Source organism: Cnephaeus nilssonii, assembly GCF_951640355.1.
Source record: "Cnephaeus nilssonii genome assembly, chromosome: 11".
Taxonomy (NCBI): domain Eukaryota; kingdom Metazoa; phylum Chordata; class Mammalia; order Chiroptera; family Vespertilionidae; genus Cnephaeus; species Cnephaeus nilssonii.
The window spans coordinates 59,796,728-59,823,790 of NC_137082.1; the positions used below are offsets into that span (position 1 = coordinate 59,796,728).

At 37.6% G+C, this 27,063-nt stretch overlaps 1 protein-coding gene across 2 annotated transcripts in view; it reads right to left on the minus strand.

The window, feature by feature from the left end:
• L3MBTL4 (L3MBTL histone methyl-lysine binding protein 4) overlaps positions 1-27,063 on the minus strand; it is a gene marked incomplete at both ends in the record, with an annotated part of 265,419 nt that overhangs the window by 187,442 nt on the left and 50,914 nt on the right. For both annotated transcript variants that reach the window (XM_079784360.1, XM_079784359.1), the window contains 6 exons: positions 5,741-5,851; positions 8,745-8,830; positions 20,003-20,079; positions 21,116-21,270; positions 22,760-22,851; positions 26,026-26,161. In XM_079784360.1, coding sequence (XP_079640486.1) covers positions 5,741-5,851; positions 8,745-8,830; positions 20,003-20,079; positions 21,116-21,270; positions 22,760-22,851; positions 26,026-26,161 — 657 coding nt within the window. The remainder of the gene's footprint in view (positions 1-5,740; positions 5,852-8,744; positions 8,831-20,002; positions 20,080-21,115; positions 21,271-22,759; positions 22,852-26,025; positions 26,162-27,063) is intronic.

Below are 27,063 nucleotides of genomic sequence, written 5' to 3' on the forward strand. Positions count from 1 at the left end.
TTATTGTGGTGATTATTTGAATAATTATATTGTACACCTAAAACTAATATAATGTTAAAAGTCAGTTGCATCTCAAAAAAATTAAAAAACAAATTTTGTTAAGAAAGGTTGCAATATATAGCATACTTAGTTAAATATCTGGAACTAAGTTACATTCAGTAACTTGTTCTTCTTACTCTACTATTACTACTTCTGTGATTTGAGACTTATACCACCATATCCACTACTGGTACTACATCTACCACGGCAACCTCTAAGTCACTGTCACTGCATCTCATTCCTGTTGGCCAAGATATTATTAGGAATCAAATGTTAATTGTAATAATTCAGATTCTTTGGATCTAAACTCATAAGGCCTACTAGATTGACTAAAATAAAAAAAGAAATAAAAACAGACAATAACAAATGTTCATGAGGATGTGGAGAAATTGGAACCTTCATATACTGCTGGTAGAAATGTACAATTATGCAGTCACTTTGGAAAATATTGTGGTAGTTCCTTCAAATTTTAGTCACCATATAACCCACCAATTCCACTCTTAGATAAATATACAAGAGAAATGAAAATATACGTCCACACAAAAACATATGTTCACCCAAATGTCTATCAGTAGTAAAAAGATAAACAAATTGTGGTACATTCTTACAATGAAATACTACCCCAAAATAAAAAGGAATGAAGTACTGATATGTTAAAACATGAATGGATCTTGAAAGCCTACTAAATGAAAGACATCAGATACAAGAGGTTCAATATTATATGATTTTATTAATATGAAATGTTTAGAAGAGCAAATCCATAAAGACAGAAAATAGATTAGTGATTCCCAGGGGCTAGGTGTTGGTGTACAATGAAGAGTGATTGCTAATGGGTATCATCTTTCTTTTGCAGAGGAAGAAAATATTCTAAACTTAAATAGTTATAATGGTTGCACAATTTTGGGAATATATTCAAAACCAATGAATTTTATGATGTCTGAATTATATCTCAAAAAAGTTGTTATACTGAATAACCAACTGAAGACTAGTTGGAGAGAAGCCATATAAGCAAGCACTTACTGAGGAGGCCACATTGAGACTAGGAAATAAGGAGGCACAAGAGGGCTGGCTAGGCACTCATAGGCAGCAGTTCAAGTTCCAGAGGGATATATCAGCTGTGATAGGTTCCCCTTGAAAAGTGTGAGGTCTGAACCCCAAGCAGGGCTCTCCAGCCCAGAGCACCAGAACTGGGAAAGGCACCCACATAACATCTGGCTGTGAAAAGCATTGGGGTTTCTGTCCACCAGGGAGAGATGGCTAGAAATGCAGGTATCCTCTTAAAAGGCCAACACACAAAATTTCATTCATGGCCACTCACCCTTGGCTCCAATGGAGGAAGGGCAGAACACGCTAGAGCTGAATGAGGTTGGTGGCTCTTGGGAGAGAGCTGAAGCCACCTGGATCCCTGTTTCTGAGTCATTCCCCCATACTGCAAAAGCCATTTTTCTCAGGTAGAGCATTCCCTTCCATGGAGTATCAGCCTGGAGGGGAGCAATAGCACCACCCATTGGAATCCCCCTTACCCCATCCTTTAGTAAGCCCTGCTGAGGAGTACAGCCCAAGCCTTTTTAAGTGACTGAGCCTAACAAACAGCCTGCATGCAGAGGAGGATCTATGGGTGCATTTAAACTTTTGCTGAGCTGCCCCTGGGCCTGATGCTAGTAAAAGCTGGCCTTGATGCACAACTTGGTTCTTGCCACAAGCACCCAGGCCCAGCAGAGGGAGCCCCAAGCTGTGGACCCCTTATAGCTCCAAACAGGTTACCCAGGGCCAGTGATAGATAGTGTCTGACATTGGCCTTCACTAGAGTCCCTCCAAAAAGGCCCATATCCAAAACACCCAGTGGCCAGCTTCAGACAACAATAGAACAGGATCCAATAAGCTTCACAGGATCCAATAAGCATATCCACAAGGAATTCTCGGCAGACACCAAACCCTGTTTTGGCGAATTCCACTTCATGTGATCACACCTGCACAGCAGGTTGCACTCTGTGTTGGGGGTTGAACCTCACAGTCAGCTAACCTGAGGGTTTATTCAATACAAAAACAGGCCAATAACAATCAAGACTCAATTACAACTAGAGGGCTCACATAACATGTATAAAGGTCATTCTTACAGCACTCAACTCAGGTGAGCAGAGAGACTACACCACTTGGTCCCACAGGTTACCTACTACATAAGGCCACCTATAAAGACTGGGACTCCTAGCAGTTCATAATTCAAATGACAAAAGTTAAAGACAAATAAAGAATCATAAAAGCCACAAGAGAAAGGCAATCAGTAACCTACAAGGGAGCTTCCATAAGACTGTCAGCTGATTTCTTAATAGAAACATTTCAGGCCAGAAGGGATTGGCATGAAATACTCAAAGTGATGAAAAGCAAGGACCTACCACCGAGGCTACTTTACCCAACAGGGTTATCATTAAAATTGAAGAAAAAAAGAGCTTCTTAGACAAGAAAAAGCTAAAGGAGTTTGTTACCACCAAACCAGTATTACAAGAAATGTTAAACGGCTTTCTTGAAGAACAAGAAGAAGGAGAAGACAACAACAACAGAGGAAGATAGTTAAAAACTAAAAAGGCAATAAATACATACCTATCAGTAATAACTTTAAAAGTAAATGGGTAAATGCTCCAATCAAAATAAATAAGGTAACTAACTAGATAAGAACACAAGACCCATGTATACACTGTCTTCAAGAGACCCACCTCAGAATGAAAGATACACACAGACTAAAAGTAAAGGGATGGAAAAAGATATTTTATGTAAGTGGAAAGCAAAAAAAAAAGTTGGGGTAGCAATACTTATATATGACAAAACAGACTTCAAAACAAAGGCTATAGTAAGAAACAACGAAGGACACTACACAATAATAAGGGGATCAATTCAACAAGAGGATATAACACTTGTAAACATTTATGCACCCAACATAAGAGCACCTAGATGTGTAAAGCAAATATCAATAGACATAAAAGGAGAGATTTATAGTAATACAGTTATGGTAGGGGATTTTAACACCCCATTGACATCAATGAGTAGAGCTTCCAGACAGCAAATAAACAAGGAGACAGCAGCCTTAAATAACATACTAGATCAAATGGATTTTAGATATCTTCACATCATTTCACCCCAAAGCAGCAGAATATACATTATTTTTAAGTGGCATGGGACGTTTTCTAGAATAGACCATACGTTAGGACACAAAACAAGTGTCAATAAATTTTTAAGGTTAAAATCATTTCAAGCAATTCCTCTGATCATGATGCTATGAAATCAATCACAAGAAGGAAACAGAAAAACACACAAAGATATGGAGGTTAAATAACATGTTACTAAACAATGAATGGGTTAACAATGAGATAAAGGAAGAAATCAAAAGTTTCTTGAAAACAAATGAAAATGAGAACACAACAACCTAAAATCTTAGCTTCTAAAACTAAACCAGGAAGAATTAGAGAATCTGGACAGACAGATTACAACTAAGAAACTGAGGCAGTAATAATAATAATAATAATAATAATAATAATAATAAAACACCTCAAAACAAATAAAAGCCCCAAACTAGATGGCTTTACAGGAGAATTTTATTAAACATTCAAAGAAGAACTAACACCCATCCTTTTATTCCAAACTATTCCAAATAAGCTGTTATAAAAACAGAATTAATCAAGCATATAAGGGCAACTACATATTTGGAGAACGGCAGAAAGGAATTAAGGCAGTCTTTACTGGAATTGCTAAACTCTGCCAGAAGTGCCAATACCATACACAAACCTCCAGGCAGGATCAGCAATGCAGTTCAGCACAAAAGACAAAGTAGGTGCAGTTATGAATGAACTCTACTCCCCATCCTACACACCTGCTGTCTCACTCTGAAGTGGGATATTTACAATAAAAATTAGAACATAAGAGTACAAGGGTAGAAGGAATAGGAAGACTATAAGCTCTAGAATTGAAAACCTCTGTTTGAAAGCCAGGGTTTAAAATGTTGTTCTCCCATACATTAGCTTTTGACCTTGAACCAATTACTTAACTTCTCTGGGCTTCACTTTCCTCATCTACAAAATGGGTATAATAATAGTACCTATGTCACACAATATTGTTGGACAGACTGACTCTACTCTCAACAAACACCGCCATGCTGCGCAATCACATATGCTCAGATTAGCATTCCCCAAGAAAATTCCAAACTCGATGCCTTGTTCACAAAGGATTGTGTGGTTTTTTTTCCCCTGTGCCATCTACTGATGACATGTAGCTACATGAGACTCTTGCAGGAACACATAAAATAAAGGCATCCAGGGAGCGTAGCATAAGGCATTTGCCTTAACTAATAATAGCAGTTATTTAAAAAAAAGCTGTTATGAAATAGAACTAATCGAACACATAAGGGCAACTATGTATTTGGGGAATCGCAGAAAGGAATTAAGTTAGTCTTTACTGGATCTGCTATGCTAGGTACACTGAAGTACCTCTAAAGAGTCAGGCACAGTTTCAGGTATTTTACATGCATCACTTCACTGAATTTTATCAATAAGCTTATGAGGCAGGCATTATTAACCCCATCACTTTATAGATAAGGAATATTCAAGTAAGTTGAGTAACCTCCAAGTTAATATCACAGTTAAATAAGAGTGAGACCTGGAGTTCAAAACCAGATCAGTTTATCCTGTGGCACTTGCCAGTACACTATGTTGAATTAGATTTCCAATGGAAGAGTAATTAAGAAAGAAATTAAATATGAGGGAAGGGTACTTTTTTACTAACATGATCAATTCACACAATCAAATAGCAGGACACCAAAATACATTCAATGCCATTTACTCCTTCATTCACTTATTCATTAATTCACAAGTATATTAAGCATCTATTATGTGCCAGTGATAGAAATAGTATTTGAAAGGGATTTAAAAACTTTAAAAGAGAAAATTATGAAATATGACCAACATACTAATAAAGGAATAGAGGAATGTACTGGCAAAGAAGAGACAAGAAACACATTAGTTGCTTTCCCAATAGCCCCATCCACTACCTGTACCCTCCTTAAATAAGATTTCAGAGAAGAAAAACCTGATGCTCATTTTCATCACCTTTTTCTTTGTGGGAAAACTGATGTTTGGAAGTTTAAGCCATTCTGCTAAATCTTCTCTGCAGTTTGTTCTATTCAGAAAATTGCTGTCCCACAGACAATCATTTCTCCTCTTCCTTGTGGGGCAGGACAACCATTTACCCAACTGCAGGATTGACTAGGGAAGGGTGGAGCGTGGAGAATTCAAGGCATGGTCTCCTAGAGATGAGCTGTGAGAGGCCAGAAGCTGCTTGTATTCCACAAGCTCTAAGGCATTTATGTCCATTCAAGGTTGATATATTCTGACAGACCAAATGGTATGTGGAAGCAATTCATTTCACATTTTATGAAACTTAAAAAAGAAAGAAAACTCAGAAAGTCTAAACATCAAATCCAAATAGGAATGCATTAGAATCCCTCTCAAAGTCAGTCATGTCTGATCTATGGATTTACCATATCACAGGACACCTCAGCTGGAAATCTCTCTACCCAAAGCCATTTGACTAAAAATGAAGTCAGTCAAAGTTTTATTCTTCTACTATGCTAAGAAATCAGAGCCTCTGTAGCCTGCATGCCAGGATACATGAGGGGAAATGCCAGTGTAATAATGCAATAATCCAAAATGTGTACCTTTAGTCTTTGGTCATCAACAGCTGTAATCGTAGCAACTCGAATTAACCTGGGGTTTCGTTTATCCACAACTTCAAGTTTCATATTTGGCAGAAAACCATGAGGCGACCGCTGTAACATTACAAGTACAGTAAGTCATGCAAATTTCAACTATTCAGTTATGCTATTAAATGTTTCCTTAAATATTATTGGTCTAGTTTTATATTCAGTTCTTTAGTACAGATGTAATTTAGTTTTAAGAGAACATAGGACTTTATGCCTATTATTTTTTCTAGTTTCATAAAAACCTGTGAGAATAGAAATAATTTTTGGTCATTTTCAAGACAGCTAAAAAGACAAATAATTCTTTATGATCACACCAAGGTTCTAAAAGGATCTTATTACAATTTATCTATTGGTTTACTTTTTTTTCTTCTGAAATTAACCTTGTAAATTAAGAAATTGTTGACTATTCTCACTGTCCACTTTTTGAGTGTATGACCCAGAAAGCAATATTATTTAATAAATAATTAGAAAGGATAGCCATAATCCTTTATAAATCTAAATTTTGAAATAATATTTAGATAAAAGCTTCATAATTTCAAACTGGCAAACTGTTATAAAATCATGCCACAATATAATTTAAAGATATAGCCTATACTTTTTTTTTACCTTATCTGTAACATAAGCATGTTAAACTGTATTAATTTAAGTTTCTCCCAAGACATAAAATGCCAGGAACCAGGAGTCTATAATGATGGGTACCCAGGCAATAATAAAGAAAATGGAGTCAGAAAAATATACCAGGACATACAATGAAAGTGAGGAAATTCAACAAAATCAAAGTCAAAAGACAACTCTGACAGTACTTATAGGTTGGCAAAAAGTTTCACTTGAAAGCTACTACACATAAAAGTGTTCAATTGACTTTATTGAAAATGAAAGTGCACTGAATTTCTTAAGCCTAGAAATGGCAATAGGAAATAAAATCCTCACAATTTGTGAGTAATAAACTGTTAAATCTTTTGCAAGATCTGGTTTCTTTCTCTCCAGTTTTTATGGAAGCATATTTTCTTTTAAAAATGCATTATTAAATCTAGTAAACAGAGGATATTGACTATGATTAAGTCTCTGATCCCTGAAAATCGTTCTGTTTTCCCCAAGGTCACTGGCCTGACAACCCAGGGATTGTTTGTACTGCAGATGTTAAAGCTTGAGGTGAATCCTCCTATATAATAAAGAGGTAATATACAAATTGACCCTCATGCCCTCACACAAGATGGCCGCCCCCATGTGGTCCAAGATGGCCACCACAAGATGTCCGGCAGGGGAGGGCAGTTGTGGGCAATCAGGCCAGCAGAGGAAGGCAGTTAGGGGTGACCAGGCCTGAAGGGGAGAGAGGGCAGTAAGGGGGGACCAGGCTAGCAGGGGAGGGCAGTTGGGGGCAACCAGGCCTGCAGGGGAGGGAGGACAGTAGGGGGGGCCAGGTCAGCAGGGGAGGGAAGTTGGGGGCAACCAGGCCTGCAGGGGAGGGCAGTTGGGGGTGACCAGGTCGGCAGGGGAGGGCAGTTAGGGGCAACCGGGCCGGCAGGGGAGGGCATTTGGGAGCAATCAGGTCAGTAGGGGAGCAGTTAGGTGCCAATCAGGCTGGCAGGAGAGTGGTTAGGGGGTGATCAGGCTGGCAGGGGAGTGGTTAGAGGGTGATCAGGCTGGCAGGCAGGCAGGTGAGTGGTTGAGAGCCAGCAGTCCCAGATTGTGAGAGGAATCCCACAGGGATCGGGCCTCAACTGGCAGTCGTTCATCCCCCGAGGGGGTCCCAGATTGGAGAGGGTGCAGGCTGGGCTGAGAGACACCAACCCCCCACCCCCAGTGCACAAATTTAATGCACCAGGCCTCTAGTCCATAATAACCCAAGTTGCCTTCTTAGCTAATTTTTTTCATAATTTTATTTTCTTGTAATTTTCCTTTTGGAAAACTAAAATGAATTTTTGACAGAAAGCAAGAGAGAGGAAGATTAAAAGCAACTAGTATTTTTTCTAAGCATATTTTTAGGATTCTTAAAATCCTCTCTAAAAGTTCAGAACTTCTAGCCTTCTTAATTTAATCATACCTCTTTCACCCAAATGTAGCCTATTTTAATAAAATTAAAAAATAAAATAAAACAACCCTAGCCAGTTTGGCTCAGTAGATAGAGCGTCAGCCTGCGAGCTGAAGGGTCCCGGGTTCAATTCCAGTCAAGGGCACATGCTTGGGTTGCAGGCTCGACCCCCATGTTTCTATCTCACTCTCTCTCTACCTTCCTCTCTGAAATATATATATAAAAGAAACAGCATTTTGTTTTAAACCCCTTTTGATCCCTAGAAAACTTTCAGTAAATGGAATCATATGTAGAAACTCACTATATAAAATTCGGATTAAAGACGAGTTGGGGAGCCTGGAGCACACCATTAGGGATGAAAGGGAACAACATTTGAAAACTACTGGTGTAGAACATAAATATTTCTAACTGTACTATCAAAGCACTATCTTTTACGAAGTAATTTATAGTTTGGTCAATCCTGAAATAAATTCAAATTTGACCTTTAAAAAATTGGTATTCAACAAATGCTAAAAGCACTATTTCCCTCAAAATGGATAAAACTGTAATGCTCAGGCTACAAACAATTCCCTATTTTACTAAGGCACCATTGACACTGAAACCATCTCCAAGACATGAAAGTTGTGGACTTATAGAACCGGAAATGAAGGACTTGTTCATCATGGGTTGATGAGGAGCTTTCAGTATCACTAGTCTGGGATTCATGCGTTTTTCAAGCTGGGAAATTATCACCTATATTTATGCACAGGAACAACAGTAAATGAGTCGCCTCCCTTGTATTTTTAAATAAAAGCAAGGCAGATTGGTCATGAAAATAACACTTGAGTTTAAAAGGGATAAACTAGAATAACTTAAAACTGCCAAATAAAGGCATAACTCAACATGGACATTATTTAAAGTTGAGAACGTATATGGATACAAACTTACCATTTTAAATACTTTGGCAGGAACTGCACTAGTTTGAGTAGCTTCCAGATATTCTGTCCAGGAAAAATTTTCTGGATCAGGATAACCTGAAAAATACATATAAATATCTAAAGGTTACTCATTGATATTTTGATTCCCTTATATGATAAGACATTTGATAATAATTATACCCACTGCTATTTGAATGCTCACAATTTAGTCTCTATGCTAAGAACATCACATGTATTACTAAGCTTATGAGAACCTCTGAGAGGGCTTTTTTGACTCACTAAGGTACAAGAGCATTCACTTACTGGTTCATTCATTCACTTAACAAGGATAGGCAGGTTGGCCAAGATCAAATGGTGATATGAGTACTTGGCAGAGCCAGCTCACACCCAGATAGCCTCCTTAGAAATTTGAAAAAACTCACAGTCTGATGTCAAATCATGAACTTAAAATAGAATCTCTCCAATAATGCTGCATCTATTAGGTTTTGTAATTATAATTCCCCAGGTTTGCTATTATCACTTTGATTTGAAAATATATATTGGTAAAAGATGGTATAAAGCACTCTATGTTTTTAAAAATTTCCATCTAATTGGGTTTTTTGTTTCTCTATGTTTGTGTTATCTTATTCCTAATTACATTTGCCAGAGGACTGTCAAACTTGTGTGGGTTTTTTTTCCTTTAAAGAAATAAGTGCTTAGATTTTTTCATCAGCTCTATTATTTTCTTTTGTTTCTTCTAATTATCTCATTTGCTGCTTTTATTCTTACCCTTTCCTTCCTCTTACTTCCCTTAGGTTTGTTTTATACTTGTCTTGCCATATTGAATTGTAAAATAATTTTTCTTTTTTTAAAATAATAGGAACATTGAAGACTATGAACTAGTCACCATTGTCCTTGAATATAGCTTTAGACCTCTAGACAAACTTTCACAAATTCTTTATTTTTCTTTCACCTTCTGAAAACTAATTATATTTACAACAGGATGTCATATTTGTTACTTGGTCAGCACTCAGGTCTGAAAGCACATGGAGAACTCTTTGATCTACAATATGGACTATCATTATCTTAGGCACTTGTCAAAGCTCATTTTGTAACTGATTATTTTAAAATAAGGCCGAAATGAAGAATATTCAGAATAGACTAAGGAAACAGAGTATCTTCTATGTCTAGTGAAATCACCAAAAAACAACCAACCTGTGCTACATGGCTGAGCTCTGAGCAGAAAAATCCATGGTACCTATACTACCTAATATAACCCCACATTTGGTAACTGGCAGGCATTTGCATTGGGGGCATTCTCTCTCTCTTTCTCAATAGCCAACATTATAGAAAAATACACTGGTTATTTTGCTTCTAATTTTCTCTCAATTTCACTAATTTCATAACATTCCACTGAGTAATTGATCCTCATTTTGTCCTTTTTGTTCTTTGTTATTTCCTCAACTCCTAGCTGTGCCTCACACTTAGTGGGCACTTACTAATATCTATTCAATTAATTCATTAGTAATTTATAATTTTCTTTGAATTCCTACATTGCTTATGTCAATAGAATTTATAGGAAATAGCACAATGCCATTTAACATGTAGTAATTATTTGTGTTCCTAAAAAACCTTAATGGTTAATGTTATAATTAAATAAAATAGTTATACTATAAATTTTGCTAATGTAATTTTAGCTTTGCAAGATAATTATGAAGTTAAATTGTCAAAACATTAAATCACTAAAATATTTCTGTGTGCTCATCAAACATCTAGAATGTTTGATAAGCAAGTCCAGCCAATTTATGATTCTATAAACCAATTGCTGTTATTATTACAAAATATGTTTCATTAGTCCCAAAATATTAATTATTATAGCTTTATTCTGTGAAAATAAACTTGCATTTCACACTCATTCACAAGTCTGATTGGTAGACTTACAATTTAAAAATGTAGAAATAAGCATATACCTCTGTTCCCTTCTTAATTCCACAGAAATATCAATACAGGCATTTTTAATAAATTGTTTTTCAATAGAGAAAATGCTGAATTGTGACACAACACATCATGGAATATTATATAGTCTTTATAAAGAAAGAATTAGAACTATACTAAGTGAGTTAAAAGAGATGTGTTATAAGACATAGTTGAGCAAGAAAAAATGAGATAGAAAAATACGTATATAATATAATCCCATTTTTATAGCACAGATTTTAAAAATACATCAACATATGGATATATGAATGTATATGTGTGCATGTACATGCAATTGTATAGGAATTAGCAAAATATGTATAGCATAGAATGTCTAATGGTTCAAACGTTTTCCTTTTTCTCTTGGGAAAAGAGCTGAGCTACATTTCCTGGACTGTTATTCCATGAAATGCGTAGAGTAGAAATGATGCAATAAGCCTTCAAGTTTGGCCCCTAAAGCCCTCTCCTGTGCCAACAACAGTTCTTTCGCAGCCTCAGACTTCATTGAAAGATTCACAAGGACCTGAAAGAGACTCAGTCCCAGAATAATTGCATAGAGCAGAACTAACCCTTATCGACCATGATTGCCCTACTACAGGAGCAAGAAATTGATTCTTAATGTGTTCAGGCACTAAAATTTTGGAGCAATTTGATATGCTCATTAGCTCATGGTAATTAATATTTGAAAGAATTCACCAGGTCCAAGGATTTTATTTGTTAGAAGATTTTTGATTACTAATTCAATATGTATATAAAAGTATTTTATTTGAAATATTTTTAAAAAGAAATGTGATTTATTATATAGTTTTATATACTAAGACTTGTGGATAAAATGTAAGCAAAATAAACACAGTCCATGTAACACAATAGTCACAGAAAATTTTGCCTATAATTTGAGAAATCTGGTATTTTTTTATTTTAATTTTAATTTTTTTTACTTTTAAGCTTTTTAATATTGTTGTAAGAAGAAATAAACTTTGTGGAGGGTAATATGAAAATACTTATCAAATGCTTAAATTTTTTTCTATACTCTCTAATCCAATAATTCCACTTACACCCACAAAGAAATAGCAAACATATGTAACCATTCTTTAAAAGGATGTCTTCCAACATTATTTAAAAACTAGAAAAATGTTAATGTTAAATACAAAGAAAAACCCTAAATAAACTGTGTTGTCTTCATAATATAAAGAATTACGCAGTCATTGGTAGCTAGGTTCACAAAGACTATTTAAAGAAAATTATATTTTCAAGTAAAACAGGGGAAAAGGCTATCAAAGCAGTATGAACACTAAGATAACAATTCTAATTTTTAAACATAAAGTAAAGAGACAAAAATATTGAAAAATAAATGAGAATAATAATGGTAAACTCTTATCTAATGGTGGGATTAACATTTTAATTTATTCATTATAACATTTCATATTTTACACATTTCCTACAGTTTTATAATAACAAAAATACACAATTTCTATTTTAAAGTTTAATTATAAGATGTGCACTGCTTCACTTCATTGGTGATTATGTATAAGAATTCAATGGTAAAACAAAATTTAATTCACAAAGTGTAGAATTTAGTTGATGGAACACTCTTTATAGCAAAAGAGAACGCTATCCTTTTACAGTGTGACTATAAAATGTGTTGGGAATTCACTCTGTGTGAGATGCCTTGGGGAAACAGTGATATGATTTGCAATCAAGTTAAACAAGAGAACGAATAATGATATGCTGCAGCAGCAGGATCACTCACTGATGGAATCACAGTAATATCCTATGGGGACTATGGTAGTAGAATGTCTACCTGAGGCACAGACACATAACATAAAACAATATTGCACATTGTATCAAATGGTTATAAAAACTGTCTCACTTAGCAAAATATGCAAGTTTAATTTGTTTTTTCACTTTGAGTGGCTTTTTGTTATCACATTAAAATGCATTTATTGTAGAACATGATATTTACAAGAAAAGAGTCTTATAAGGTCAAGAACCAAATTTATTTCCCTGGCCCATCAACTTGCAGAGCCCTCCGGACCACAAGAAATTCTGATTAAAGAGCTTATTCATGTCTTCTTATTCAGTCACTTGCCAAATCAAGTAAGCAGCAATTTCAAGTAGTTTACCTCTTCTTAGCCCCATTCCCACAGCCCTGGTGAAGGCCTATACTCCTATTTTCACATATTATGAATCTCTCTAATGGTCTCTTACTCCCCTTTCTCATCTGGCCAACTGCTGCCAAATAAATGCTCCCTAACCATGGTTACAGCAGATATTTCACTATTCCTCCTCATTCTCACTTTTAAAGATCTTTAATAAAATCCCCTTCCTACTAATTCCTTATCAATGCTCCAAAACAAAAATGAAACCCATTTTGGTTTTGTGTATAGGTACTGTCATCTTGCTTTTGTATATACTGTCCCTTCTACCTAATATCCTCTTCCACCCCATATCTCAGTTAAAATTTTGCAGATCCTTCAAAGACTACTACAAACACCACTTCCAAAGCCAAGATGTCCACATATCAAGTTGAAATTTACATCTCCCTCTCCTGTGTTCCCAGCCCTCTACTAAAAGTTTCCTTCCATCACAGGCAGAAACAGGACTTAAAGCAGCATGATGAGGAGTAACGGCAAAGAGTTCCTGAAGTCCACTAATAGGGCCTGCTTCCAAGTCCCCAACACACCACATGAGATGTCTGGGCCAGCTACCTGATCTCTCTGGACCTCAGTTCTTCAACTAGAAAATTGAAATAATTGACAAAACTTCACAAAGTTGCCAAAAACAGTTAAATGTGTGAAGTCATATAGGTCACTTAAGAAAAATGAAGTACAAAACAAAAGTTCAAAATATACTAAATATGATGGCTATAAACAAAAGCACAAACAAGTGTTAGGAAGGATATAGAGAAAATGGAACCCTCACAACTGCTGTTGGGAATGTAAAATGGGGTACTTCTTGTGGTAGAGTCTAAAATACTGCTCCTATGTTTCTACCCTAGAGAACTGAAAACATTTTCATGCAAACACTTGTACACAAAGGTTCCTTTTGTAACTTCAGTTAAAATTCCAGTAGATTGATTCTGAAGGAGCAGAAGCCCCTGCCATATTTGTTAGTCCTCTCTAGATATCCATTCTATATATATAAAGAGCCAGGGGCCGTCATGACCGGACAGATGACTGAACAGGCAGGCTGCATGGAGAGACCAGGCTGGCAGGGGGGCAGTGAGGGACGACCAAAATGACCAAACAACCAGTCACCATGAGGTGCATGGAGCACCTCTCGGGCCCTTCCCGGTGGCCACAGGCTGGCTGCCGGAGGGCGGTGGCGGGTGTGAGGCTGTGAAGGGCTGAGGGCAGGCAGCCACAGGCGGCTGTGAAGGGCCCAGGCTCAGGCATCCGTGGGTGGCTGTGAAGGGCCGAGGCGCAGCTGCGAAGGGCCGAGGCTCAGGTCGGCAGTGGCAGCAGCAGCAGTGGGGTAATGGGGGTGGCACCTTCCCCTGATCCGCCAGGTTTCCTCCCGCAGAGGTAGGCCAGGCTATGGCTTAGGCCAGGGCTCGAGGCAGAGGCAGTTAGAGGTGATCAGTCCGGCAGGGGAGCAAGTTAGGGTCAATCAGGCTGGTGGGGGGGGGGGCAAGTTAGGGGTGATCAGGCTGGCAGGGGGGCAAGTTAGGGTCCGATGAGGCCTGCAGGGGGGCAAGGTAGGAGTGACCAGGCCGGCAGGGGGTCAAGGTAGGGGTGATCAGGCTGGCAGGGGGGCAAGGTAGGGGCAATCAGGCTGGCAGGCAGAAGCAGTTAGGGGCGATCAAGCAGGCAGGCAGAGGGGTTAGGAGTAATCAGGCAGGCAGGCAGGCACGTGAGCTGTTAGGAGCCAGCAGTCCCGGATTGCAAGAGGGATGTCCCAGATTGGAGAGGGTGTAGGTTGGGATGAGGAACCTGCCCCCCCACACCCCTGTGCATGAATTTCATGCACCAGGCCTCTAGTATACTGAATAAAATATGTAACAGCTTGGATTAAATTTATATCAGTGAAAAGCACCTTTACATTTTATAATTTACATGTTTTAAGAACTGGCCTTTTTTCCCCTCTTTATCTCTGAAGAGGCTCTTTTATCTGGAATCTATGAGCATCTGAGTACACACTGGAGGCACCTATACAGAGTGATACATGCTGTTCCACTTTCAGGAGACTTAAATTACACACACACACACAGGAGTGCAATTACACACACACACACACACATTATGATGTAGTAAATACATTTTTTCTGACAATAAAACTGTAACATAAGATGTAATGCAAAAATCTATATGCATAAATGATGCTTAAAATATAAATTCACTTTAAGTAAAATAACTGTGGCTAACAAATTTTGGAGCCAAGTTATTAACAGAAAAAGACAATATTAACATATTTTTGTTTTTTACTACATATGAACTCTAAATAAATATAAACATATAAATAAACATACAAACACAGACACAGATCTATATATAGATATAGGTAGATTAGATATAGATATAGATAGAGATATAGATAGAGATATAGAGATAGAGATAGAGATAGAGATACAGATATACATAAAGCAGTCTTAGCTCCAGACTTGTAATAGGGGAGAGAGCTGGTTGGTTTCCCTTTTAAAATATCATGTTTAATTTCCTGTTTGTGAACTACCTGTGTAAACAGCATTCTATTAACCTGCCTCACAGACCTTTCTACTATTTATGACTTCATTCATATCTTTCCTTTGTTTTGCAGTTAATAAGAACCTATCATCTTTGGTACACTCATATAGACCAGAATAATCATAACTTATCACAAGTTTTAAGCAATTTTATTTATTGCTAAACTTTGCTTTCACCCAATTTTTACTCACAGTTTCTTTCTGTATATTTTCATTGCACTCTACTCTCTTGTTCACACCTCAATAAAGTGGTTGATCTACTTGTATTTTCATTTTACATATCACCTATCAAATGGGAAGTGTCCTGGGGTTCAAAGAAGGCTACCAGGAAGGGTCAACAATGTCAACATCATAAGAGGAAACACCTTTATGACAGAGTTGAGTCCCTCATTAAGACAAATAATCATACTGTGGATGAATATTTTAACTAACTAAAATTTTTACATGGTGTTCATACTGTTTTTCCTTAGCACTAAGAGCAGCTTTAGATACTTTATTAGGATAATAACATTTTTTCAAAAGTGAATGAGATTATAAATATAGACACAAAATTCCTCAACAAAATATTAGCAAGCCAAGTCCAGCAACATGTTGAAAATATTTGTGAAACACACACACACACACACACACACACACACACACACACGAGATTTTTCCCCAGGAATACAAGATTGGCTCAATATAGAAAAAGCAATCAACATATTAACACAATATTTACAGAATAAAGAACCATACCTTGATGACAAAACAAACTAGGAATAGAAGGGAACTTCCTCAATCTCATAAAAAGCATCAATAAACAAATGGATAAAAAAGAGGTGGTACATATATACAATGAAGTATTACTCATTCATAAAAATAATGAAATCTTGCCATCTGCAACAACTTGGATGGACCTAGACGATATTATGCTAAGTGAAATGAGTCAGACAGAGAAAGGTAAGTACCATGTGATTTCACTTATATGTAGAATCTAAAAAACAAAATAAATGGACATTTAAAAAACAGAAACAAATTCATAGATACAGAGAACAATTATGATCACTACTAGATGGGAGGAAGTTTGATAGGATGGGTGCAAAAAGAGAAGGGATTAAGATGTGCAAATTAGTTATAAAAACGGTCAGGAGGATGTAAGGCATAGCATAGGAAATATGGTTAATCCTATATAATAAAGAGATAATGTGCAAGTGGTTGTCACGCCCTCACACCACCACACTGTGACTGACAGCTCAGACACTCAACACTGGGGAGAGAGGAATGGGGACCAGCCAGGTACAAATGAGTTCATGAGAGAGGAATGGGGACCAGCCAGGCTGCAGCCCAGGAGAGGGACAAGCCGCATGCCCCATGGTCCCCACGGTCCCGGGCACCAGTGGCTGCACCTGAGGCCTGGGAGAGGGACAAGCCGCTCGCCCCGCAGTCCCAGGAGCCAGTGCCTGCAGCTGCAGCCTGGGAGAGCCACCTGCCCTGTGGTCCAGGGCGCCAGTGGCTGCAGCTGCACCTGCGGCCCGGGAGAGGGACAAGCCGCCCACCTCATGGTCCTGGGTGCCTGTGGCTGCAGCCCAGGTGAAGCTGCCCACCCATTGTCCCCTGGGTCCTAGGTGCCTGCAGCTGGCCAGAGGGAGGGATGTCTGGGTCCCGAGTTCCTGCGACTGGCGGAGGAGGGAATCCTGGGTTCTGAGTGTGGGGTGAGGCAGAGGCAGTTAGGGGCGATCAGGCCAGCAGGGGAGCAGTTAGGGGCAATCAGGAAGGCAGGCAGAGGGTTTAGGGTCAATCATGCATGCAGGCAGGCAGGCGAGTTGTTAGGAGCCAGAGGTCCTGGACTGTGAGAGGCAGCTGGACATCTCCCAAGGGGTCACGGATTGGAGAGGGTGCAGGCTGGGCTGAGGAACACCCCCCTCCCATGCATGAATTTCATGCACCGGGCCTCTAGTAATATTATAATAACTATGTATGGTGTCAGATGGGTAGTAGACTTATTGGGGTTATCCCTTGTTATATAAATGTCTAATTGCTATGTTGGACATCTGAAGCTAATATGATATTTATGTTAACTGTAATTGAAAAATAATTATTTAAAGTATTTAAAATATAAAAAAATTAAAACATGTAAAGAAGACAATCTACATGGGAGAAAACATTTGAAAATCATTTACACAATATGGGTTGAATAACCAGAATATATAAAAACTCTTACAATAATAATTAAGAATAGTAAATGAATATAATACTTAAATAATAAACTATAAAAACAGCACTAAATTTTAAAAATGGGCAAAGAATTTAAATAGATAATTCTAGAAAGAAGATGTACAAATGGCCAATAACCACAGGAAAAGATGTTCAACATCACTGGTCATTAGAGAAAAGTAAATCAAAAGCAAAGAGATATACTATTACACACCCAGTAGGATGTTCTTAATCAAGAAAACAGAAAATAATGAGTATTGACAAATATGTTAAGAAATAAGAACCGTTATACATTGCTAGTGGGAATGTAAAATGGCATAGGTACTTTGGAAAACAGTGTGTTAGCTCCTCAATATAGTAAACACAGACTTATCACATGACCCAGCAATTCCACTCCTAGGTTTATGCCCAAGAGAAATGAAGACATGTCTACACAAAAAATTGTACTCAAATGTATAAAAACACTCTAGTTAGTAAAAAGAATACTAAAAAGTATGTAAGGTTTAGAGGTAGCTTAACTGTGAGATTCTAATTTAAACATTGTATGTCAGATAAAATCTCCTAAGAATTTTAAGAACTCTTAGAGAAGATAATTTGCTCCTTGAGTGAAAAATGCGCATTACTAAATTAGTCTGTGGTTTAAACCATCACTCAGATTGTAGATGGTGACAATATTTAAATAAACAATTAATTCTACAGTAAAAACTACGAGCCTGGATTGAGTTCTGCTGTTATTTTATTGCCTTTAGGGAGGAAATAGTCTCCTATTCACATCCAATCAGGGCCTTAAGCCTGGGCCTCACCTGGGGTATGGCAGGTGTGTTCCCCTCAGTCCTTAGTGCATGTTAACAATGGAAGGATCTGAACCTTTAATCCTTAACGTGCTGCACAGACTGTTCCTAGACTCACACAGCATCAAGAGATGGGTTATGGACTTAAACACTGAATCCATGGTGAAGTCTAGTGTGAGCAAGTGGCAAGCAGCATGGAAGTGATTTCTTTGGAGGAAAATGGAAGGGTGTGTGCTGCATCTGCAGGCATGCCAGGCATGGCAACTCCAACCACACATTCTGAGATCTGACCAACAGTTCACTTCATCTTAAAGAACAACGTCTAAAGTTAGCCTTAGCCAGTTTTACAGAAAAATAGGACAAGCAACTCTAAAGTTATCTGTGCCTCAAAATCAGAGTTTGAGAAGATACTATATATTATTTTATAAAACCTTTAAAGACTAATTTAATATTTTAATAGGGTGTGGTTTTTGTTTGGCTTGTTGATTGTCTTTAATTCTTGAACTCTTCACTGAATTAAAACAATTGTTGAGAAATCCTAGTATTTTCCTATATTTAAGAGGGGGGAGTAGATTTAAAAACAGCAAGATCCAGAATCATTCAAATTAAAAGGTAAGCGTCTGCTCCGTTCTGACACATTCCTTACTCTATATTTTTTATTGAAAGAAAATAGGTTTCTCCTAGAAAACTTGTTTTAAAAATGTTAAGATTACACAACCACTATATATACTTCATTTTAAAATTAAACACACAGATGCATCTTTGAAATACCATCCTGAGCGAAGTAGGTCAGACAGAGAAGGTCAGAAGTCCTATGACTTCACTAAGATGTCGAATATAAAACTGAAAGCAACAGGTGAATGAGCAGGACAAAATGACAAATGGAAAAGCATGGACACAGACAGCAGTGTGGTGGTTCCCAGAGGAAAGTGTGGGTAGTAAAAGGCAAATGAGCCAAATATATAGTAATGGAAGGAGACTTGACTTTGGGTGGTAAACACGATGCAATATACAGATGATGTGCCTTAGAATTAATTAAACATTTGAAACCTATATAATGTTATTAATAAATATCACCCCTATAAATTTAATTAAAAATGGTGGACTTGAAACAGCAAATCTCTAAAGAATGTTTCTTAATATTCCTGTAATGAGAAAAAATATAATAACTAGAGAGTCCTTACTTCAGTATTTTGCTGTTATTAAGTTGGCTTGGTAAAGGGGTCTGGCAAGTCACTGTTAATTATCACTTCTTAGATTTCTAGATTTCTTATATTCAACTCCAAAGCTATGTATATTTAATAATCTAAGGTTCAATTAATGAATTAACATAACTTATGAGATAAATTATGTAGCTAGAAACAGCTTGTTTTAAATGTCGATCTATAACAATAGCACTCATTTCGTTGGATTAAAAAAATTTATCAACTTTTTTAAATGTCTAATTCGCCTTTATAAAACAGTCTATTTTCATTATGGGGAAGAATGTGCAGATTTTAGACTTTTGGGTTACTTGGTGGTTAACAGAACCTTGCACAGTATTTTCATCATACACTTTTTATTTAAATGTAGTTTATATAAATGAAAACATTAATGACCATTGCCACTCACACAGAATGACTTAACAGAACACCCAGCATGTCCACTCACCTTGGGGTGCTATCAGAGTTCTTCCATTCTCCTGACACCAACCAACAGGCTGGACATAAGGACTATTTACATCACACCTGCAAAAACAGGATTCTATTTAGATCCCATATTATTCAAAGCCAGACAAATAATCCAAGAGTAATGAACATTCTGGATATTGAGAGATATCATGGAAAATATTACTTCATAGCTAAAACATTAGTTTATAGCTAAAGAGAATTAGAAGTAATTTTAGTACTATATTTTGTAAGCTGAGTGACCAAACTTCTCTTTTACATAACCTTCTTGAAATTTAAAAATATAAAATAAAAAGTATTTGACTAAGACATGAACTGCCAGTATCATCCCCAAAGAGTCAACATTTTAATAAAACTCTTCTACTACTTCTTGCTAGCACCAAGGAAAAATAGTAATAGGCCAGTCCAAATTTATGGACAGCCCAATCAGACTCCACATGACTACATATTTCTTTTGTCTCCTTTTCAAAGAATTCAGACTACACCCCCTAAGACACAGACAACAATTGATCTTTACTCTGATTCTTAGTTCAAGGAAGGAATCAGGGCATGACAGCCTGAGGCAGGGACTTGCTGGTTATTCAGGACATACTATGAAGAAATGCTACTAAAAGTATTTTGCCATGCCCTCTTCCATACCTCAGGTTTTTGCCTGGAATACCCTTCTAACTCATGCAGTGTTAGTTTAGTGGCACTGTAGCATTTTCTCTGCTCCCACAGGCTTTCAAATAATTCATTCCATCCTCCCTGAATCTTCCCTTTGAAAAATATGACAGGCCGAGTTCAACATTTTCCAGGAAACAAATACTGTAAGTTCTTATCTTCCTCTTCACGAAAATGCTTCCCTTACAAACTAGACAAAATACAGCGAAGTGCCCTGAACTGGTCATATTATTTTGGATGGGGCCTCATTAGACAACTTCTCATAGAATGAAGGAAATGTTTCTCAGGCTCAAATTCAACTATTTGTGTGGTAGTGAATTCCTGTTGTTCATAACTTCAATAACAGTAAGAACAGCGACAATAATGGAATGAAAAGAAATTCTTAACACAAAACACAAACACACAAAAATAAAACACACAAATGGTGTCTCACCAATAGTCGTAACTATCATCCCAATTGTCAAAATGCACTAGCAAGCGATCTTCAACAATATCTGCTATGGTTGCCACACACACCAGTGAAGGGTTCTTCCTGTCGACAGCCTCCAGCTTCATTCCCACCTGAAATTCTTTAGGCATTGGCCCATTCTAACACAGCACCAGAAAGAAGAGGCACAAAAAGAAACAGGACACCGAACAGGACAAAGCATGGTCAAAACTTCTATGATGTTTAGCATCAGAAAAGTCTACAGGGTCTCAACACTTACTCTCCTGAACAAAGCCAGCAAATGCCAGTAAAAATAGCCCAACAAACTGTTAGGAAGTTTACATTCAGAAGAAAGATCAAAAGATTAGCTTTTACATTGTGCTGTTCCTTTCTTTGTCTGGGTAGGCTTATTTCCTTTATCAGGGTCATTTTCTTTCTTCTTCAATTCTTACAGTAATTTGTATGAATTTTAAAATATGATGTTTACTGAATATAGTAGTATCAAAAAATTTCCTCAGCTCCCAGAGGCTTTTGAATAGTTTCCAAATACCACTCTTTAGCACCAAAATTATTTACTTTGATCAGATCTGAAATTAGTGGCTTTTTCAATATTTAAGGAACACATGTAGTAACCCACAAATAAAATTATAGTTGAAATATCCAAATGCTCTTTATTATCAGCACATATTTTTAGTATTAAAAAATACTAAAGACTGATTTACAAAATATTAAAATGACAGACCCCACTTTCATAAAACTATAATTAGCCAACCCTAGGAATTAGAAAGTATACCTACTATATCTGGGAACTAGAAAAGGGTTTTCCTACTTCTTTACTATATATACTGACCCCTGAGTTTTGTTTTCCTTAAGCACATTACATTTTTTTTTTAAGAAATCATTCTTTTTTTTTTTTTTTTTACATTACATTTTTCAAAGCAATTTCACATTTCTTTCCTTGATACATTCTATGAACCATATAGAGAAACTGCATAACACTGATCTCAAGATCAGGACACTGCAGCTTGGAAAAGCTGGGTAGGTGCCTACACAGGGACACGGCCCACAGGTGGCAAGACTCTAGGCTTCCCACCTCTTTCCCTGATGTGTGGCCTCATTGCTGGGCCTATAGGCTCAGAGAAGGTAGGGCTGCTACTTATCCTCATTCTCTCCTTAAGACTTTGTAGGTTGCTAGGGACACAGATGATATGAGTATACTCTACTCAAATCCTCATACATTCCTTGAATCTGTATAAAATGTCACCCTCATTGTCATTACGCATAAATCCAACTAGGGTGGGTACATTCAATGTCTATCTGGGGCATTTACTGGTCTCAAAACATCAAAACTAACTTTAAATGACTAACTCACAAAAAGCACAGAAAAAAGCAAAGACATTTCTAAAAGGCATTTTAAATTTTAGAAGGCTTTAAATATAAAGTTTTCAACTCTCCCCATCTAATCAAAGTATTTAATTATATTTTTAAAGGGGGTAAAAATATATGCCTATAAGAAACTGACATATTAAGTGAAAAAGGTCAACAGGAAGCTAAGAATTCTTTAAAAATTAAAGTAAAACAGTATAGTGGATATTTAAAAATTTAAGCTCAAAGAAAAATCTAATTTATACTGAGGGAGAAAATACTTACAGAACTTCTGTTTCTGAATAATTTCTTGGGAGCATTTTGGAATTTGCAGACCTTCAAATAATTCATCCAAACAAATTTATCTTTTCTATAACCTAAATAAAGTATGGATTATTCAAGATACCCACAAATGTAACCATGTGCATACTAAATATATAAATCTTATTCAGTCTTCTTCCAGAAATTAAATGTCCTTTAGCAGAACACAAAATATTTAAATTAAAATTTCTAGGTTCTTTCAATATTGTTGATTTTTGTTTGTAATTTCTACAACTTTCTTTTTAAATTTAAATTCTTTATTGTTTAAAGTATTGCATATGTCTCCTTTTCCCCCCATTTACCTCTCCATGGCCGTGCCCTCATCCCCCTGGGGGGTAAGAGATCTACCAATGTTTTTTCATGTATAAACTTCAAAACTGTTGAGTGTGATTTCCCATCTAAAATTTTTTTAAATTCATTAAGATATGGAATTGGTACCCTGGTTGCTTGGTTGATGTCTCATATCCCATTAGGACTTTCCAAAATGGGCAAAGGAAGGAGACAAAAGTTCCTGAGTTCGTCATCACTCCAGAAGAAGCCAGGTCATCGAGGCCACCAGATGTCCTGGTGGTGCAATAATCCAGGTGCCAGACACTTGGTGTAAATTACAGAAATACCTTCATAATCCAAAGACCATCCAGCTTTCTGATCCATAGCTTTGTAGGTTTCCCCTAAAAAAAAATGCATCCTCCTCCCATCCATGTGCCCTAAAGTGGTTGACAGGATGCTGGCCCAAAGAAAATGGGTTCTAGATGAGTATTATCCTCTCTAATAAAATGGTAATATGCAAATTAACCATCACTCCGCTACATAAGGCATGCCCACCAGCCAAGCCACACCCACCAGCCAATCAGGGCAAGTATGCAAATTAACCCCAATCCAAGATGGCTACAGCCACAGAGAGCAAGGTTTCCCAGGTAACAGAGCAAGCCAAGCTTTCCATAGCCATTGCAGGCCTAAGCCTCCACTCAAGTTACAAAGTTTCAATTATAGAAGGTAAACAAATTCAAACAAATGGCGGCAGAATGGAGCATGAGAGAGCAGGCCAGGGTTGCCGCCGGCAACAGGGGAAGCAAAGCTTTCCGCACACCCTGGCCGGGCACACCCGCTTAAGGCTACAAAGTTTCAATTGTAGAAGGTGAAGTAACTGCCACAGAAATGGCTGCTGCCCCAGAAATGGCTGCCGCCCCAGGCTACAAAGTTTCAATTGTAGAAGGAAAATAAATTCCAGATACCAGGGCCTCCCCTTGGGTTGCCAGGAGGCGTGGCCGGCCTGCAAACCACCACAGGCCCCTCGCTCAGGCCGCCCCACACCCCAAGGGAACCCCCACCCTTATCTATGACACCCTTCAGGGCAAACCGGCTGGCCCCACCCATGCACCAGGCCTCTACCCTATCTAATAAAAGAGTAATATACAGATTGATCATCACTGCAACACACAATATAGCTGCCCCCATGTGGTCAAAGATCCTGCCGCCATGTGGACACAAGATGGCCACTACAAGATGGCTAGCAGGAGAGGGCAGTTGGGAGGCACCAGGCCTGCAAGGGAGGGCAGTTGAGAGGGACCAGGCTTTCAAGGGAGGGCAATTGGAGGTGATCAACCCTGCAGGAGAGGGCAGTTAGGGGTGACCAGGCTGGCAGAGGAGGGAAGTTGGGGGCAAACAGGCTGGCAGGGGAGCAGTTAAGCATCAACCAGGCTGGCAGCGGAGTGGTTAGGGGGTGATCAGGCTGGCAGGCAGAAGCGGTTAGGGGCAATCAGGAAGGCAGGCAGGCAAGCAGTTGGGAGCCAGCAGTCCTGGATTGTGAGATGGATGTCCGACTGCCCGTTTAGGCCCGATCCCACCAGGATCGGGCCTAAACGGGCAGTCGGACATCCCTCCAGGAGTCCCAGATTGGAGAGGGTACAGGCTGGGCTGAGGGTCAACCCCCCGCCGTGCACGAATTTCGTGCACCGGGCTTCTAGTACTTAGAATAAAAGTCAAACTCATTGCACAGCCTTCAAGGCCAGGCTGCATCTCCATTTCTCCTGGTTTCTCGCCTTTGCTGCTCTGTTCTAGCCACATTCATCTCCTTGTCATTCCTTAAGCACACTGGCCCCAGGACATTTACTCTTTCTTCTGTCTCCAACAAGTGCCCTTATCCAGGCAGCCACATTGCTTTCCCTCTCCTTTCTCCCATGTATCTGTCAGATGCCACCTTCTCAGGCGTTTCCTCATCACACTAAGTCAGAGTATCCCTGTGATGCTCTCTGACCTCCCACCCCTTCACTGACTGGCACTGAATCTTTGTCTTTGTTTATATGATTCTTCCCCTCTAGAATGAAAACCCCATGAAGGCAAAGACTGTGTATCTTATGCAGTGCTATATCCCCGGTGCCTGCACAAAGTAAGGCCTCCATCAATACCTACCAAATGAATGAGTCTGCGGCCTGATACCAGCTTCCACGAAATCCAGCAATCTTAAAGGATTCTGCCATTAGTCTCAGGGACAGATCCCAGAGGGGACCCTGAGTTGGTTACTAAGAATAAAATGACTATATACTAACTCCAGAAGTTTCCAGGGTCATAAAGTAATCTCATATCAAAGGAGGAGACCTTATACAGAAATTTGCATGCAACAAAATGAGCCCATTGGCATCTCAACTGGTCAAATCTTCACCTCACTAGCACATAGCAAATAAAAATGGCTTCAGTCACATTTGCCAGTCTTCGTTTTTTGGCATAAAACAACAACAAAATCAGGTTGTTGGCCCAAAGAAAACAGGTTCAATAAATATTTTTGGATCAGTGAAATATTTTCTCTTTCATATTTCCCCGTTTCCTGTGATTTCTGTTGGAAACAATGTCAGTGAGTCAACTTTCTCACTGCACAATATCATTGACTGAGATTTCATTTTTTAGATATTTTATTTTAATCACAATTTAAGCATTAGTTTCTTCATTTCTCATAAGGTTTAATAAAATTTATGTAAAATAAAATGCTATCATAATATTTTAATTCTGTTACCTAGTTGCTTTATCAGAATCTCTGACTCAAGCAGTTATTGATGCTTTTTTTAAAAAAAGACATTTATTTCTAAGAATCATATCCTTACAGAATTACACCTTTTTGATGACCAAACTTTCATTTTGGAAACGAAATCACACCAGGCTCTCATCATTCTTTCATGAAATGTTGTTTAAATGAATCTGAAATAACCACTCACTCTCTTTCCATCCTTGCTTACCCTTAGGGATATGCAATTCATGTTTGGTCTTTCCACACCACCCTATTGGATGAATGTCAGGGGAACCAGCATTGGTCCAAAAGTCATAGAAGCTTAAATAACCATCAAAATGAAGCCTTAGACGGTAACCACACACCTGCAAAATGGAATGTTTGCAATCATTCATTGTGTCATGTATTTGAAGTATATAAAACATTAACAAAATATTCATATATTCTTTCATTGCTATCAACATATGTGAACCAATCCTTCCTTCTAAATGTGTTTGTATTATAGAACAAATTTATAGACAACATCTAAATAAGACAAAATGCTGACAAAATACAGTCTTTCAAGTACCTAGAATATTTTTCTGCAAAAAAATTCTCAATCTAGGAATATGAGGTCAATTTACATGTCTATTCATCAATGAGTTTATTTATTAACTCAATACCTGTCAAATATTCCTTTCAGAAACCCCATCTCCTACTGTCTGCCTTGGAGTCATATCCCAAGACAGAGTAAGCTACAGTACAAATCAAAAGCCAAATGAATGTGGCCTTATTTAAACTCTAACATATAAATCCGGCATACTCAATAAAGGAAATAATAAAACAGTCTGAGAAATACATTCTCTAGACATGCTGTATAAGTTTAATAGTTAAAATTAATTAGTAAATTAAGTAAACAGTGTTTTCTATGTTTGATGCTATTAAAATATACAACTCTTTTATCACCTTAGTAATATAAAATGTTTAGTAAATATGACATTTTATAAGCCATTTACTTTCATCAATGGCTCTTTATATAATTTTCACAAAATGCATATATTTATGGGAAATACATAATTCATATGCATGAATATTTTTCATATGCATTTCTTATTAGTTTAGCTAAAACTTTAATAATTTTGTCTCCTTTAATAGACGAAAGCAACATTGTGGGATTCACTGATTATTATCAACCTCAGGTGAAAACTATTTACCAATTAAATCAAGAGTACCTGCTAAGGATGAAGAACTTACTAAAAAACTAATCTTCAGAGGGAAAAAATCATTA